Raw genomic sequence first — 13,512 nt, 5'->3', positions numbered from 1 at the left:
GTATCCTCAAGCAAAATAGCAAGAAATCCCGAAATCAACTCTAACTGGCGCTAGAACTCGCCGAGTTGGAGCTACTCGCCGAGTCCACAATGGAACTCGCCGAGTTCACCAGTCAGAGTCATAAAAAACGAATTTTTTCAAGCAAAACAATCAACTAAAGCATCAATTCAATAGAAATCAATCAAAGCTCTGATCACACTGATGGGTTTGAGCCATAAGAACTTTCCTATGTACACATGCAAACCCTAATGCTTGGATCTAGGTTTCTCTAATTGAACGTGCAATGTATCCAAGGCTTACAATTCTAGATCTAGTGTAAACAATTGAATTATAACATATGAAATCATATCTAGAAGAATACCTTAAGTTGCTTGCTTGAAACTTCTTGTTCTTGGAGCTTAGAGTCACAATTGTCACTCCTCTAATGGCTTACAAAAACCAACTAGCAAGAGGATGATCTTGAGATAGAGAGGAGGTGAGGAATTCGACTCTAGGGTTTCTTTCTTGCAAGAGTGGTTGATTTCCCTCACCCATGGGGTCTATATATACTATGAGCTACTAGGGTTACACCCTTAACCCTAATTGAATAACTTAGGCCCTAAGCAATCCAAAGATCCTTCTAGATATGAGGCTTGGATGATTTTAAGATATCATAACCCTAAAATTCGTCCACCCTAATATACATAAGGATTCATAGCCCAAAAACACAACTATCATACATTTGATAGTTTATGCCCCTTTATTCAATTAACCTCTTTAAGTCACCAAATTAATTCTTAATTAATTTATGACTTATATCAATTAAATAATATTATTATTCCTTTAATATATTACTCTCATAATATATTAATAATAATATCTCTTTTCTCTTTACAAATCACCCTGTCAAGTTGCTATGGTGAAGGCAACCCAAAAGGACCTTGCACAACCAGGTCAAGTACTTACCAAATATAGTTACAGCCTTAGACACTAATCCAACAATTAAGACCAAGTATTAAGAGATTTCTGGACGTCCAAAGTGATAAAGTTTGTGGCTTTATGGGTCCTAGGCACATTTGGTCACTGGATCTGAAGTTTGGGCTTAAGTGCTTAAGCCATTAAGCACATATTTAGATTTTGGCAAACCTCTAAGTACGCCCAACGTAAATCCAGTACGCCCAACATACTGGGTCAACCACCCCGATGGTGGTCAACATCAGGACGAGCACGCCCCGCATACCAGAGTACGCCCCACATACGTCCTCTGTTGGGCCTTTGGCATTTGGGCTTCGTGTTTTGGGCTGTTTGTGGACTAGTTGGATTTGGGCCTTTGCTGGACTTTATGAATATAATGTTTTGGGCCAAGTTTTGCTAATGGATCTTGGAATTAGGCCCAATTAAGGAGTTGGGCCTAATTTGGTAAATTGGGCCAATAATGGGTTTTGCATAAGGACTTTCAAGGTTATGGACTTGGCATTGGGCCTTGGCCCAATAAAGAGAATGGACATGATGGGTTGTGTGGACCCTTAGTCAAGATTGTTATGTTGTGTAATGACTTGGTATTTATTATGTGATAGTTCGTGATTTCCGGTGAGTCAGCGATCAGAGGTTTTCGGTACTTCGGCACTACTTGCGAGGTGAGTTATCCTCACTATATCAACAGGGTCTAAGGCACCAAGACCGGCCCGTTATCGTATTTGTATCCGGGTGTTTGGTTGGTATGTTTATTGATCTGCTAGATCTGCATCCTGGTAGTTAGGATGGTGCTATGTTATTGACCGGTTAGGTCGGTATCCTGGTTATAGGATGGTTGCTGTGTTAGTGATCTGTTAGATCGGTACGATTATCTGTTATATACATGCTAGCATATGATATTATGTGCACATGCATGATTGTTTGATTGGTATGGGGGTTGGGTTGAGGCGGGTCCTGCTTTGTGTTGTAGGACAACATACCTAGGGCGAACTGAATAGACTGCAGGCCTAGAAGGCACATAGTCAGGCCGAAGGCCCGACGAGCGGTCCAGATAGGCTGAAGGCCCCGAGAGGGCGGTCCAGACGTGCCGATGCTCGGAGAGTGGGCCAGATAGACTGAAGGACCGGTGCGGGCGGTCCAGTCATATTGTAGACTCAGAGAGTGGATTAGGTGGACAGAAGGCCCGGTGCGGGCGGACCAGTCACACTGTAGACTCTAGATGCATGGTTGTTATGTGTTTGTTATATGCTATGTTTATGGCTGTATGAGGTTGGTATTTTAGGGGTAACTCATTAAGCCTTCGAGCTTACATTTGTTGATTATTGTTTCAGGTACAACAAATGACCGCGGGAAGGCGAAGGCGTGACCGTACACTCCCTTATATTTTGATTTAGATTTATGAGATACTCTGATATGAAACTATTTTGGAACCCTTTTTGTAATAACTTTTAGTATTTGAAATGTTTTAAAAAGTTTAAAATTGGCATGATTTTTATGAGTGTTACAAAAGATGGGTTGCACCCGATCCCACATCGGCTTCGAAGGAGAACGAAACATTTCCTTAAAAGGGGTGTGGATACCTTCCTTGTCATAACGCGTTTTAAAGCCGTGAGGGCAGCAGATCCCATAAGAACTCTGCAGTTAAGCATGCCCGGGCGAGAACAATTCAGGGATGGGTGACTCCCTGTGAAGTTTTTGTGTCGGGAGCCCAAAGCGGACAATATTGTGATACGTGCCAGAGGGGGATGTTACAAATGGTATCAGAGCTGGGGCACAGGTCGATGTGTTCGACGGGGACGTCGAACCCTATAATTGGGAGGGGGGGGGGGGGTGAGGGGTGAATGTGGGTTGCAACTAATCTCACATCGGCTTGGAAGGAGAACGAAACATTTCCTTAAAAGGGGTGTGGATATCTTCCTTGTCATAACGTGTTTTAAAGTCATGATGACAACATATCTCATAAGAACTCTGCAGTTAAGCGTGCCCGGACGAGAGCAATTCAGGGATGGGTGACCCCCTGGGAAGTTTTCGTGCTGGGAGCCTAAAACGGACAATATTGTGATACGTGCCAGAGGGAGATGTTACAGAGGGAGATGTTACAGCTTGGAACCTACAAAAACAACCAAAAATACCCCAAAGTAGATTATGTTCCACCAAAGCATGTATTTCACAAAACGATATGATATGCATGGAATAAATGTATGAAATGCAATATAAAAATATGATAAATCATGCGTAAAAATGTTCTTAACATGATGTTACTTTATACTTGTCTTTTGATTATGTTGTTACACCTTTATATGCTTTGAAAGTTTAAACATTTTTAAATGTTAAGAACTTTATTGTTATGAAATCTTTATCCACAAATTGATTTCTTAAATGATTATTAGTTAATAAAGTTTACCTCAAAGCTTGTTTTGAATAACTATTTAAAAGAGCTGATATGAAAGATGTTTTAATAGACCTGTATAGGATCTCACAAAAAATGGTTTGACTGATGGGGGCCAAATGACCATTTCGTAGTGCCACTAATGTTTCATAGCGATAATATTGTAAAATGATAGTTATTTGTACTGTTTGTGAGCCAAATTAGCATTTAGTGGTGCCCCTATCATTTCCTAGCAACCGTGTTGTAAAATGATAAGTTATTTGTGAAATTTGTTAATTTTTAGTTATTTTTACAAAATTAATTAAGAAAAATTACTAATCTGTCTTTTCCACCGAATTAAAAGGATATAATTAACATAGTAATGGTATCATAAATCATGAATGTATATAATACTAAATAATTTTGTAAGTAAATGTCTAAAAAAGTATAAAATACCATGATGCATTTGTAAGAAAACGAAATAGGAGGTGGTGACCTTGAATCATCAATCGATAGACACATCATCTATTTTTCTCAGAGGAAACGTATACAAAAAGACCCCCAAATTGGATTTGACCCGTCCATTCATTCATCCCAAGATTACAATACACAACACAACCTCCTCATTTATCTCATCTTCCTCCCCTTTTTCATTCTTCATTCACTCATCAACAAATCCCTCTTTTCTCTCTCTAAAATCTTCCAATTTAACAATACCCCCTTCTCCTGAATCATCCATCTAACTTCCACCGATACAATAATCATCCAAAAATCAATCTAATTGCTTTGATCAGATAAGGATTCTGTTTTTCTGGGTGGGTTCTTCATACTACCATCAGAAACTTATTATGTTTCTTGGATTTTGATGGATCTTGCTTCTTGATTACATGTAATTCTTTTTTGTTTTTTTGATCTATGATGATCGTAAATGTACAATCTTTATCTGACCCAATTGAAAAGCAAAGTTACCCATGTTGCATATCTTTATAATTTTATATTTTTCTGAACTTACTTGATGGGATTTTTTGTTTTTTGGTGATGGATGATACTTGTTTACTCGATTATCCGACGATCAAGACGATCATGTCTGTCGTTGATTATCGTCTTTTCTTTTATTCGGATGCTATAATTCTCTGTTTTGATTGCTTGATTTTACCCAGAATCCGACCGTTCTTGTTCATGTGATGCTTTAGATGAAAATTTCCCTTTATGGACATGATGGAATATCCTTTCTTGAAGCAATAGTATTCTTCATCTCATAGTTTCCTTTAATGGGTTATGTTCCTCTTATCGAAAATTTTTGGTTTTCCTTGTTTGACCGAATTTGACAAATCTTCTTCCACTAATTCAATTATGCATTTCTCATCAATGTGTATTGTTTGCCATCGAATCATTGATTAATTTAATGGTTTTGATTTGATCTCTTAATACAATTTCTGAACTTGGTATGCAATGGATGTATCTTTAGATTCCATTTTGATTATCTTCTGATGACGCTCTTTATGCTTTTGTAGTTTTTGGGACTTGAGGGTATATAAGGCAGTAATTCAAGGTATGCCATTGTTTTCTTTCTAAAAGGGGGCTTTTTCTATTACTAAATTTCAAAGGGATTACTCCAATTTAAAGAATCAGATAATCTAGGGATAGATAAGGTCCAAATCTGTCAGAAAATCAGAATCGTAACGATATAAACAAAATTCCGCAATAATCGGTTTAAACGAACATCCAAACACCCTGAATTCTCGTTGAATTTGATGAATCAAGAGAATAATGTGGGTTCGTTCTATTAGTTCTTAGACCGAAAAAAGATGAAGAAAAGATAAATGTGTTTAATTTTTAAAATTTTAACAAATGTTTATGTGATTTCTAGCAGTTAAATCTTCTCATCTTGATTAATTTGGGCACTGCAGAATTGAGCAGTGCCCATGGACGCCACAACGAGTGGAACACCAACCCTTCAATACCACAACATCACCGATCAACCGATTCCCACCATCGCCAATCGACAAACCCGCCATTGTTTCGGAGATGCAACACCAGGAGAATTCCCATTGTCTGCAAACCCTTCAATCGTTCTTCATGTTCTCACTGGTTGTAATCTCGACCCACAAGATCTAGCAAAACTAGAGGCAAGTTGATCTTTTTTTAGTTTTTGAAAACACCCAAACACTTTACCTTGACATTTAGAATTGATGGTGCTGCTGATTTCTATGTGAAAATTCTTGTTCTTTTGCAGGCGACATGTTCTTTCTTTAGGCAGCCTGCCCATTTTGCCCCTGATCATGAGCTCTGTTTATCAGAGCTTGCTGCTCTCGACATGTGCCAAAAAAGAGCAATCTTTAAACCAATGGCTTCAGAAGAACGCCGCCAATTAAAACTACGATGCGGTGGTTCTTGGAAATTGGTTCTCAGATTCTTATTGGCCGGAGAAACATGCTCCAGAAGAGAAAAATCTCAGGCGATTGCAGGACCCGGCCATAGCATCGCCGTCACTTCCAAAGGTTCCGTTTTCACCTTTGGGTCAAATAACTCCGGTCAACTTGGTCATGGCACCACTGAAGAGGAGTCAACTCCTCGCATTATCAGGTAATTCCCATTCTTTTATTCTTTTCTTCATCAAACATCTGTCTTCTTACAAAACATATATAACCCTAATTCGATTCTTCCAGATCATTGCAAGGGATTCGTATCATACATGCAGCAGCAGGGGCAGGGCGCACAATGCTGATCAGTGATTCTGGGCAGGTCTACGCCTTTGGAAAGGACTCATTTGGTGAAGCAGAATATGGAGTTCAAGGAAGTAAACAAGTCAACACTCCTAAATTAGTCGAGTCTTTAAAAGACATATTTGTAGTACAAGCTGCAATTGGAAACTTCTTCACTGCTGTTTTATCACGTGAAGGAAAAGTCTACACTTTCTCATGGGGAAACGAGTCCAAACTCGGTCACCAAACCGACCCAACCGATCTCGAACCGCACCCCCTCCTGGGCCCACTCGAAAACATACCCGTCGTTCAAATCGCAGCTGGATACTGCTACCTTCTTGCTTTAGCCTGTCAACCTAGTGGCATGTGAGTTTAGTTAATTTCATAATCAAATTTTTGAAGTTAGATTTGTAGATTTGTTAATCCTGTTGTCAAACAAACAGGTCTGTGTACTCTGTGGGATGTGGGTTAGGAGGGAAGCTAGGACACGGGACTAAAAATGATGAGAAACAACCGAGACTAATCGAGCAGTTTCAGACTTTGAACCTGCAGCCCATGGTGGTTGCAGCCGGTGCGTGGCATGCAGCCGTGGTTGGGACCGATGGTCGGGTGTGCACATGGGGTTGGGGTCGATATGGTTGTTTAGGTCATGGTAATGAAGATTGTGATTCGGTCCCGAAAGTGGTTGAATCTTTGAGCAATGTAAAAGCTATACATGTTGCTACGGGTGACTATACCACCTTTGTAGTTTCTAGTGATGGCGATGTTTATTCGTTTGGATGTGGTGAATCATCGAGTCTTGGACATAATACTGCAAATGCCGATGAACAGGTTTGTGTTTTTTTTTTTAACCTTGTTTTTATGTTTTTCAACAAGATGACATGATATGATACAACTATTGTATTGTACCGTATATCAAATCAACAAGATGACATGATATATTTGTTGTATCATATCTTTATGTCAAAAAAAATTAGCAAGATGACATGATACAACTGTTGTACCTTAGCTCATCTCAAATCAACAAGATGACATGATACAACTGTTGTACCACATGTTGTATCAAATGGGCAAGATGCCATGATACAAGTGTTGTAGTGTATCTTATGTCAAATCAACAAGATGACACGATGCAAGTGATGTATTGTTTTTCAGGGTAATAGGCATGCAAATGTGTTGAGCCCGAAGATGGTGGAATCTTTAAAGCAAATTAAAGAAAGGGTGGTGCAAATTAGTTTGACAAATTCTATTTATTGGAACGCGCACACCTTTGCGCTCACGGAAACGGGAAAGTTGTATGCATTTGGAGCGGGGGACAAAGGGCAGTTAGGGATGGAACTTGTGGCTAACCAGACCGAGAGGCCGACACCGGAACGGGTCGAGCTCGATCTGAGTTAGTGTTATTTAATGGTGACTTGCTAATCTCTGAAATCGGTCACTATGATCGAGATCGAATTATTTGTGTTTTTATTTTCAGTTTGGTGTTTGTGTCCTTCCATGTTTATTTGTGTACATAGAAACAAAGAAGGATTTGTGAAGAAAGTAGGTAGGTTGGGTAGGAAATGCTGTTAGGAAAACGTTGGGGGGATTTGTCTTTTATTTGTTTATGAAAGAAGTAAATATTAATTGCATTTGTGGATTATGGTTTATTTGATTGAAAACAAGTGATTTGGTAATTTATGGCTTTCTTTCATTTGCATATTAATAAAACTAAAAGTTTGCAATGTAAATCGATCATTTATGGTTTATTGTTATCAAGTATAAGTTTTATTACAACGCCTAAAATGTTAAACACCTATATGTTTTGAATGTGCATTTTGAAATGTTCTCAAGTTTTCTTTTTAGTAGTTTAGAATGCTGCCACATATTTAACGTGTTTGAAAGAAAATGAGAATGACATTAAATTTATGGGTCGGTCGATGTGACCTACGTTCATGAGAACCTTTCTATTACTCGATTGTTCTACAAAGTTACTCGATTGTTTTACAAAGTGATAATTACAATTTCTAGTTACAAATATTTATAACAAAAAATCATAGTGTTTTACAAAGTGATAATTACAATTTCTAGTTACAAATATTTATAACCAAAAATCATAGCAACTACTGAGCCGAGCTTATATACACCAAATTCGGAATAAAAAAAATAGTATTTAAAACAATCAGCTCATATACAAAAATTTCAGAATAAAAAGAATAGTATTTAAAACATTTATCCCTTCGAAATCGTCATTCAAGTTTCTTCCTTGTGTTCCAAGTTGGTTTATTTCTTTGGATCACCAAAATCCAAGTCACACTCTAAAAATCTCTACATTTACTTGAATTTTTTTCAACTATCAAGGACTACTAAGAGTCATCTCCTTCCTACTAGTTTGTCCAGAAAGGACTTACCTCCACGAACATTCATCGAGTTCAAGAAATGCTTGAACTTCTTCGTCGGTAGTGCGTGTTAACATATATGTCAGATTCTCTTTTGTACCTATCTTTTGAATAGAGAACATGTCTTCTGCAATAACATGAGAAATAAAGTTGTCATCAATATGTTTTGTCTGATTACGATAGATTGGATTCTTAGCTAGTCTTAATGCGACGTGACTATCATAATACACAGTGGGCTTCTCCAGATTTAACCCAAGACTCTAAACAATACCATGCAACCATATATAATCTTTTATCCCTTCAATTATTGACATGCATTCTACTTCACATGTTAACAAGACAATCGGAGGTTGCAAAGTAGCATTCCAACGAATAACACATCTAAATGAAGTAAAAATATAACACGTAAGTAACCATCTCTTAACCAAGTCACCACCATGATACAATTTTGCATAGGTTGCGAAACCTTCACTACTATTTCTAATATCATAAACCGGACAAATTTTATGTTGGGAAATTTAGGGTTTATGGTAGAGATCTGGATACCAACTTGGATCGTGATATCACTTTCCAAACTGATATTTCTACCCTATGCCTAGGTTACAAGAAATTCAGGCTAGGATAATCCAAGCGGACACTTACGTTTCTAGGCACAGAAAACCTAAGCCAATATGCTAAAGGGTTCTGTGAATGTGTGATGAAAAACGAGAGCTAAAGAACGTAACCTCCTTCTGAAAAGAAGAGTTGTTTATATACTAAACACGTTTAGGGTTTCGTTAGGGTTGGGCCGTCGTTAGTTGCATTGGAAGCCAGTAATATTAATCCGGATTAGGGTTACCAAAACTAACGACTTTCGTTAGTTTTACCATAATCACCCTCAAGAAATTGAGTTTTCCATTAAGTTCCTACATGCAAAATTCGGTGAGGTTTTGGAGATCTGGATACCAGCGGGACCCCAGCCAGGGACTCTGCCCCTTGGACCCCGCCAAAGGGGAGCTGCCCCCTTGGAAACCCCGGACCCGGGGGCGCTGCCCCCGGACCCCCGACTAGTCGTCGAACCGGCTTCTGATTCGATCTTATACATGCGTGCACTCCGCACAACCCCCGTACATGTATTAGAGTACAAAATCATGAAGCCCCTTAGCTCACATGTTAGTTTCAGTTACTTAAAATGACATGGTGACACTAAAATCACCAACATTTCCGGCGTTCATTTCAAGTATTATATAATCCATTTGACTACCTCCCAGTGATTCTTCTATATATTAATCATAAACTTACCACACTAACTATATGATCCATATCAGGTCTAGACTCTAGAGTAGACCATCACATACATAAGAATTTCAACAACGCTCGAATATGGAACCTACATACGTGGCTTTGTTTATTGTAGGCCCACATAATGTATTTTATATATATATTGTTTAATGAAAGAAGGCTTTATGGGAAAATTCTCACAGTTACATGGTATCAGAGAGAAAAACTAAAGCTCCTACTTTTTCTCATTATCCATGTTTACCCTAGCCGCTCATACATTTTTCTTCTCCTTCTTGTTCTTCTTTCTTCTTCTCCTGCTTGTTTTTGCTTCCTCTTTAAGCAATCATAACTGGAGCCCCTTCCTCATCAACTGTTGCAGACAAACCCACCATAGACCCGACAATTTAATACACAACACGATTAATACGACACAAACACGATACAAGTTTTCCGTGTATGTGTTTTAGAAATTTGTGTTTCGTGTTTATTCGTGTCTGACACGTATTTTAAATTCGTATTTCGTGTCTTACACGTGTCAACACGAATTTACATGTTTAGACACGTATAAGACACAATACAAATTTGTGTTGACAAGTGACACGTACAAACACGTATATAACATATATACTTTAGGGTTGACTTTTGTATTTATAATATATTAGGGACCAATTTCATAAAAGTCAATAATTAGTTTATAACCCTAGCTTAAAAAAGCCATTAAAAACGTGTCTATTCGTGTGTTTTCGTGTAACACGGCTAAAAACGTATCTATTCGTGTCGTGTCACGTGTCACACGAATTTTTTATGTCTCGTGTTCGTGTTTGATACCCCAAAAACGTTTTATAATTCGTGTTGTGTTCGTGTTTACCAAATTCGTGTCGTATAAATTCGTGTCTGACATGAATACATGACACATAGACACGGATTGCCAGGTCTAACCCACCACTACGATCAACATAAAAAATACAGTTCGTATTGTTCTCGATCTTGATCGTATTAATTACGATATATGACGTAAATTGTTCGAAAGTCATTGCATTGGCTACGATGTTTTTTCGATCACCTTCAGCCTTCAACAGAAAAGTCATCTGCTCCCTCCGATGAATGGATTCGTTTGGATTCCATTGTGAAATCATGGATTAACAATACTCTTTCTCAATCTCTTTTGCACATGATTCTCAAAAAGAAAAACATTGCATCCGGAGTTTGGACGATCTTGAGAAGTTGTTCCGAGATAACAAAGACTCCAAATCAATCCAGCTTGATAATGAAATCCGTAATATCATTATCAGTGACTCCTCTATCATCGACTATTGCACCCATATCAAATCTCTTTCGGATTTTCTCGAAAATCTTTACAATCCGGTCCCGGAAAAGAATCTCGTCGCCTACACCCTTAACAGCTTGTCACTGAAGTTTCACTATATCGTTATCACAACTCGTCACCGCAGCCCCTTACCCACCTTCATGGAAAATCGTTCCATGTTACTTGTCGAAGAACAACATATGCTTTAGGATCAACAAAATCATACGTCTCCAACTCATTTCGATCACTCTTTTTCGCCGACAATTCTTGCCACTGAAGGAACAACGCAATAGTCAATGTCACACCCCCGAACCAGGACGGGGGAAACGTCCGGGGGCTGATGACGTCATTGTATAGTATCACAACAATTGAATATGAATGAAACATAGCAACCAAACAACATAAATTTAGATAACACACTTACATTGTTTACATGTTGTATTTGTTCATGAAATTACACAAAAGTGACATAAAGTATGAATTTTCAAAATGCAGCAAATCCGGTTCTTAGGTACCTGGTTACTGGTTCCTGAGAATATAGATCATTTTGGAAATCGTCAACATTGAATGTTGGTGAGTTCATAAGCATATTTTTATGAAAAGATTTGTAACATCCTTGTTTGTAATAGTTTGAATTACTCCAAAAAATCTGATATTTTCTATGAAAATGGTTTGTAAGTATCGTTCCAAAGCAGTGAATATATACATGCATGTCCTTTGTTTTCTTTTGTTTATAAGTGTAAAGCATATGTTCCCAGAAAATCCAATCTTTTCTTATAAGTAAATTGTAGTCTTAACCCTAGGACCAGAAGTGTAAGTGATTGTATACCGAAAAATGATATTCAGTTTTATATTCTAATAGAACCGGTGATGTGAAAGTTTCCCGTAAACCAATATAGTATTGTTAATTTGTTGAGTGAGTTCTTATAACCATGCTTGATATGATTGTTATGCCTGAACGACGTTCTTCAGGTGTCAGAATTGGTAGACGTTTGTCACCCTAGACTTGTTGGTCTAACTGTAGTGAACAGCTGATGTGTGGGGCTGTCAATCTTGTATAGATCTATACACAACGGTCTCGCTCTCCCTCCAAGAGACTCTAGTTATAAAGCAGGACTTAAGGTGTAAGCTAGGTAGGTACGGTGAAGATAGTGTCTCACTAGAGCCCTAACGGATTTACGCGAACTTTGACTCCCTTTATTGAATCGTGAAAATGACATCACTAGTGTAAATTTATGACCGAATTTTATGACATGCGTTTTACAGCTTTTATGACATACAATTCATTTCTGATGCTTTAAAAGCTTTATGATAAGCATATTATGACACGCGGAGTTTTCTGTCATAAACTCTGTTTTGTTTACCATTTTGGTTATTATAAATAATCACTAGTTAACATGTATAATTGTAACATATGTTGTGAAAATAGTATAATACCTTAGATTTTAAGCCATCAAAACAGTGACAACATAGTTACAACTATTTTACTAATAAAAATTATTTTTTAGCAAAATAATCAAACTTTGTACTTTGTTTAACACACCGTAATAAGTTTGAAAGTTTTGTAATACAAAATATTCCATTTGGTTGTAACTCTAATAAGTCAAGATTTTTGCAAAACACATATAATAACCATGAGATCTTTTATCTTCAAATATTTGTGTAAAATATAAGAGTTTAAAAAAATGCATATGTCCAAGAGTTAAACATGTTTGGGCATAACACCTATATTTTCGCCATTTTTGAGGGTACAAACATAACCACAAAACTTTTATAACACAAAGATGTTATAAACATTTACTTTATGATTTTATCACATGTTAAAAACCTTTTTATTCAAGAACTTGTTCCATTTTCAATCCATAACTATGATGCATGCAAATAACCAAAGGGTAAACGAGACTTGACTTGTATTCTCCCCCCGAAAAGTATGAAAAGCACGAAAAGATGGGGGTATGAAGCTCAACTTGATTTCGTGTGGTAGGAAGAAGAAGAAAGAAGTTGTTGAGCCTAGCTTTGTGTAGCTTGAAGACCACTCGAGATGGATGATGTCTAAGAAGCACACACACGAAAATGGGTGTGTAAATGGAATGATCTTAACACTACATGTATATAAGCTCTAGAGTTTTACAAGAAACTTACCAAGTTTATGAGTTTTTGAAGAAGAATCCTTGAATTTGGCACACACACACATATAAATTTTTGAGAGAGGAATGGGAGGAAATTCTTGAGAATAAGTTGGAAGAAAGTGTTTGGTGTGTGTGTGTGTTGTGGTGATCGGCCACAAGTAATAAGAGGGGGAAAGGATGGGTTGACTTATTTGATGTTTGATGAGAAGCTTACCTAGAAGTATGATGGTCCATAGCTTTGTTATTTGTGGGATAAAAATGAGGTGGCAAGCTTTTTTGCAAATTTCTTTTTCTCTTTTTTTTGTTTTACACATGCCCTAACCGAAACCCTATAGGGTTTTCGGCCTTTATGGGCTTCTTAAATGGGTTTTCGGTTTTTGGCTTGGCTCATTAAGAGGTTTTCGGTCCACTA

General features: G+C 37.6%; 1 protein-coding gene across 6 annotated transcripts; it reads left to right on the top strand.

Moving 5' to 3' along the window:
• Positions 1-3,883: 3,883 nt before the first annotated feature.
• On the top strand, positions 3,884-7,703 carry LOC111893447 (ultraviolet-B receptor UVR8). 6 transcript variants are annotated; one of them, XM_023889506.3, is made up of 7 exons: positions 3,884-4,137; positions 4,837-4,874; positions 5,233-5,451; positions 5,559-5,908; positions 5,992-6,393; positions 6,471-6,858; positions 7,183-7,703. In XM_023889506.3, exons 3-7 carry the CDS (start codon positions 5,248-5,250, stop codon positions 7,423-7,425), a joined length of 1,587 nt encoding a protein of 528 aa, XP_023745274.1. In that variant the 5' UTR covers positions 3,884-4,137; positions 4,837-4,874; positions 5,233-5,247; the 3' UTR covers positions 7,426-7,703. The 6 variants fall into 6 exon arrangements, with proteins under 6 accessions (XP_023745274.1, XP_023745275.1, XP_023745273.1 ...); XM_023889507.3 differs by having other exon boundaries at positions 3,884-4,211; XM_023889505.3 differs by having other exon boundaries at positions 3,885-4,211; positions 5,193-5,451.
• Positions 7,704-13,512: the final 5,809 nt, after the last annotated feature.

This window comes from Lactuca sativa, chromosome 4 (assembly GCF_002870075.4).
Source record: "Lactuca sativa cultivar Salinas chromosome 4, Lsat_Salinas_v11, whole genome shotgun sequence".
NCBI classification, from domain to species: Eukaryota; Viridiplantae; Streptophyta; class Magnoliopsida; order Asterales; family Asteraceae; genus Lactuca; species Lactuca sativa.
This window is presented reverse-complemented; position numbering and strand designations above follow the sequence as displayed.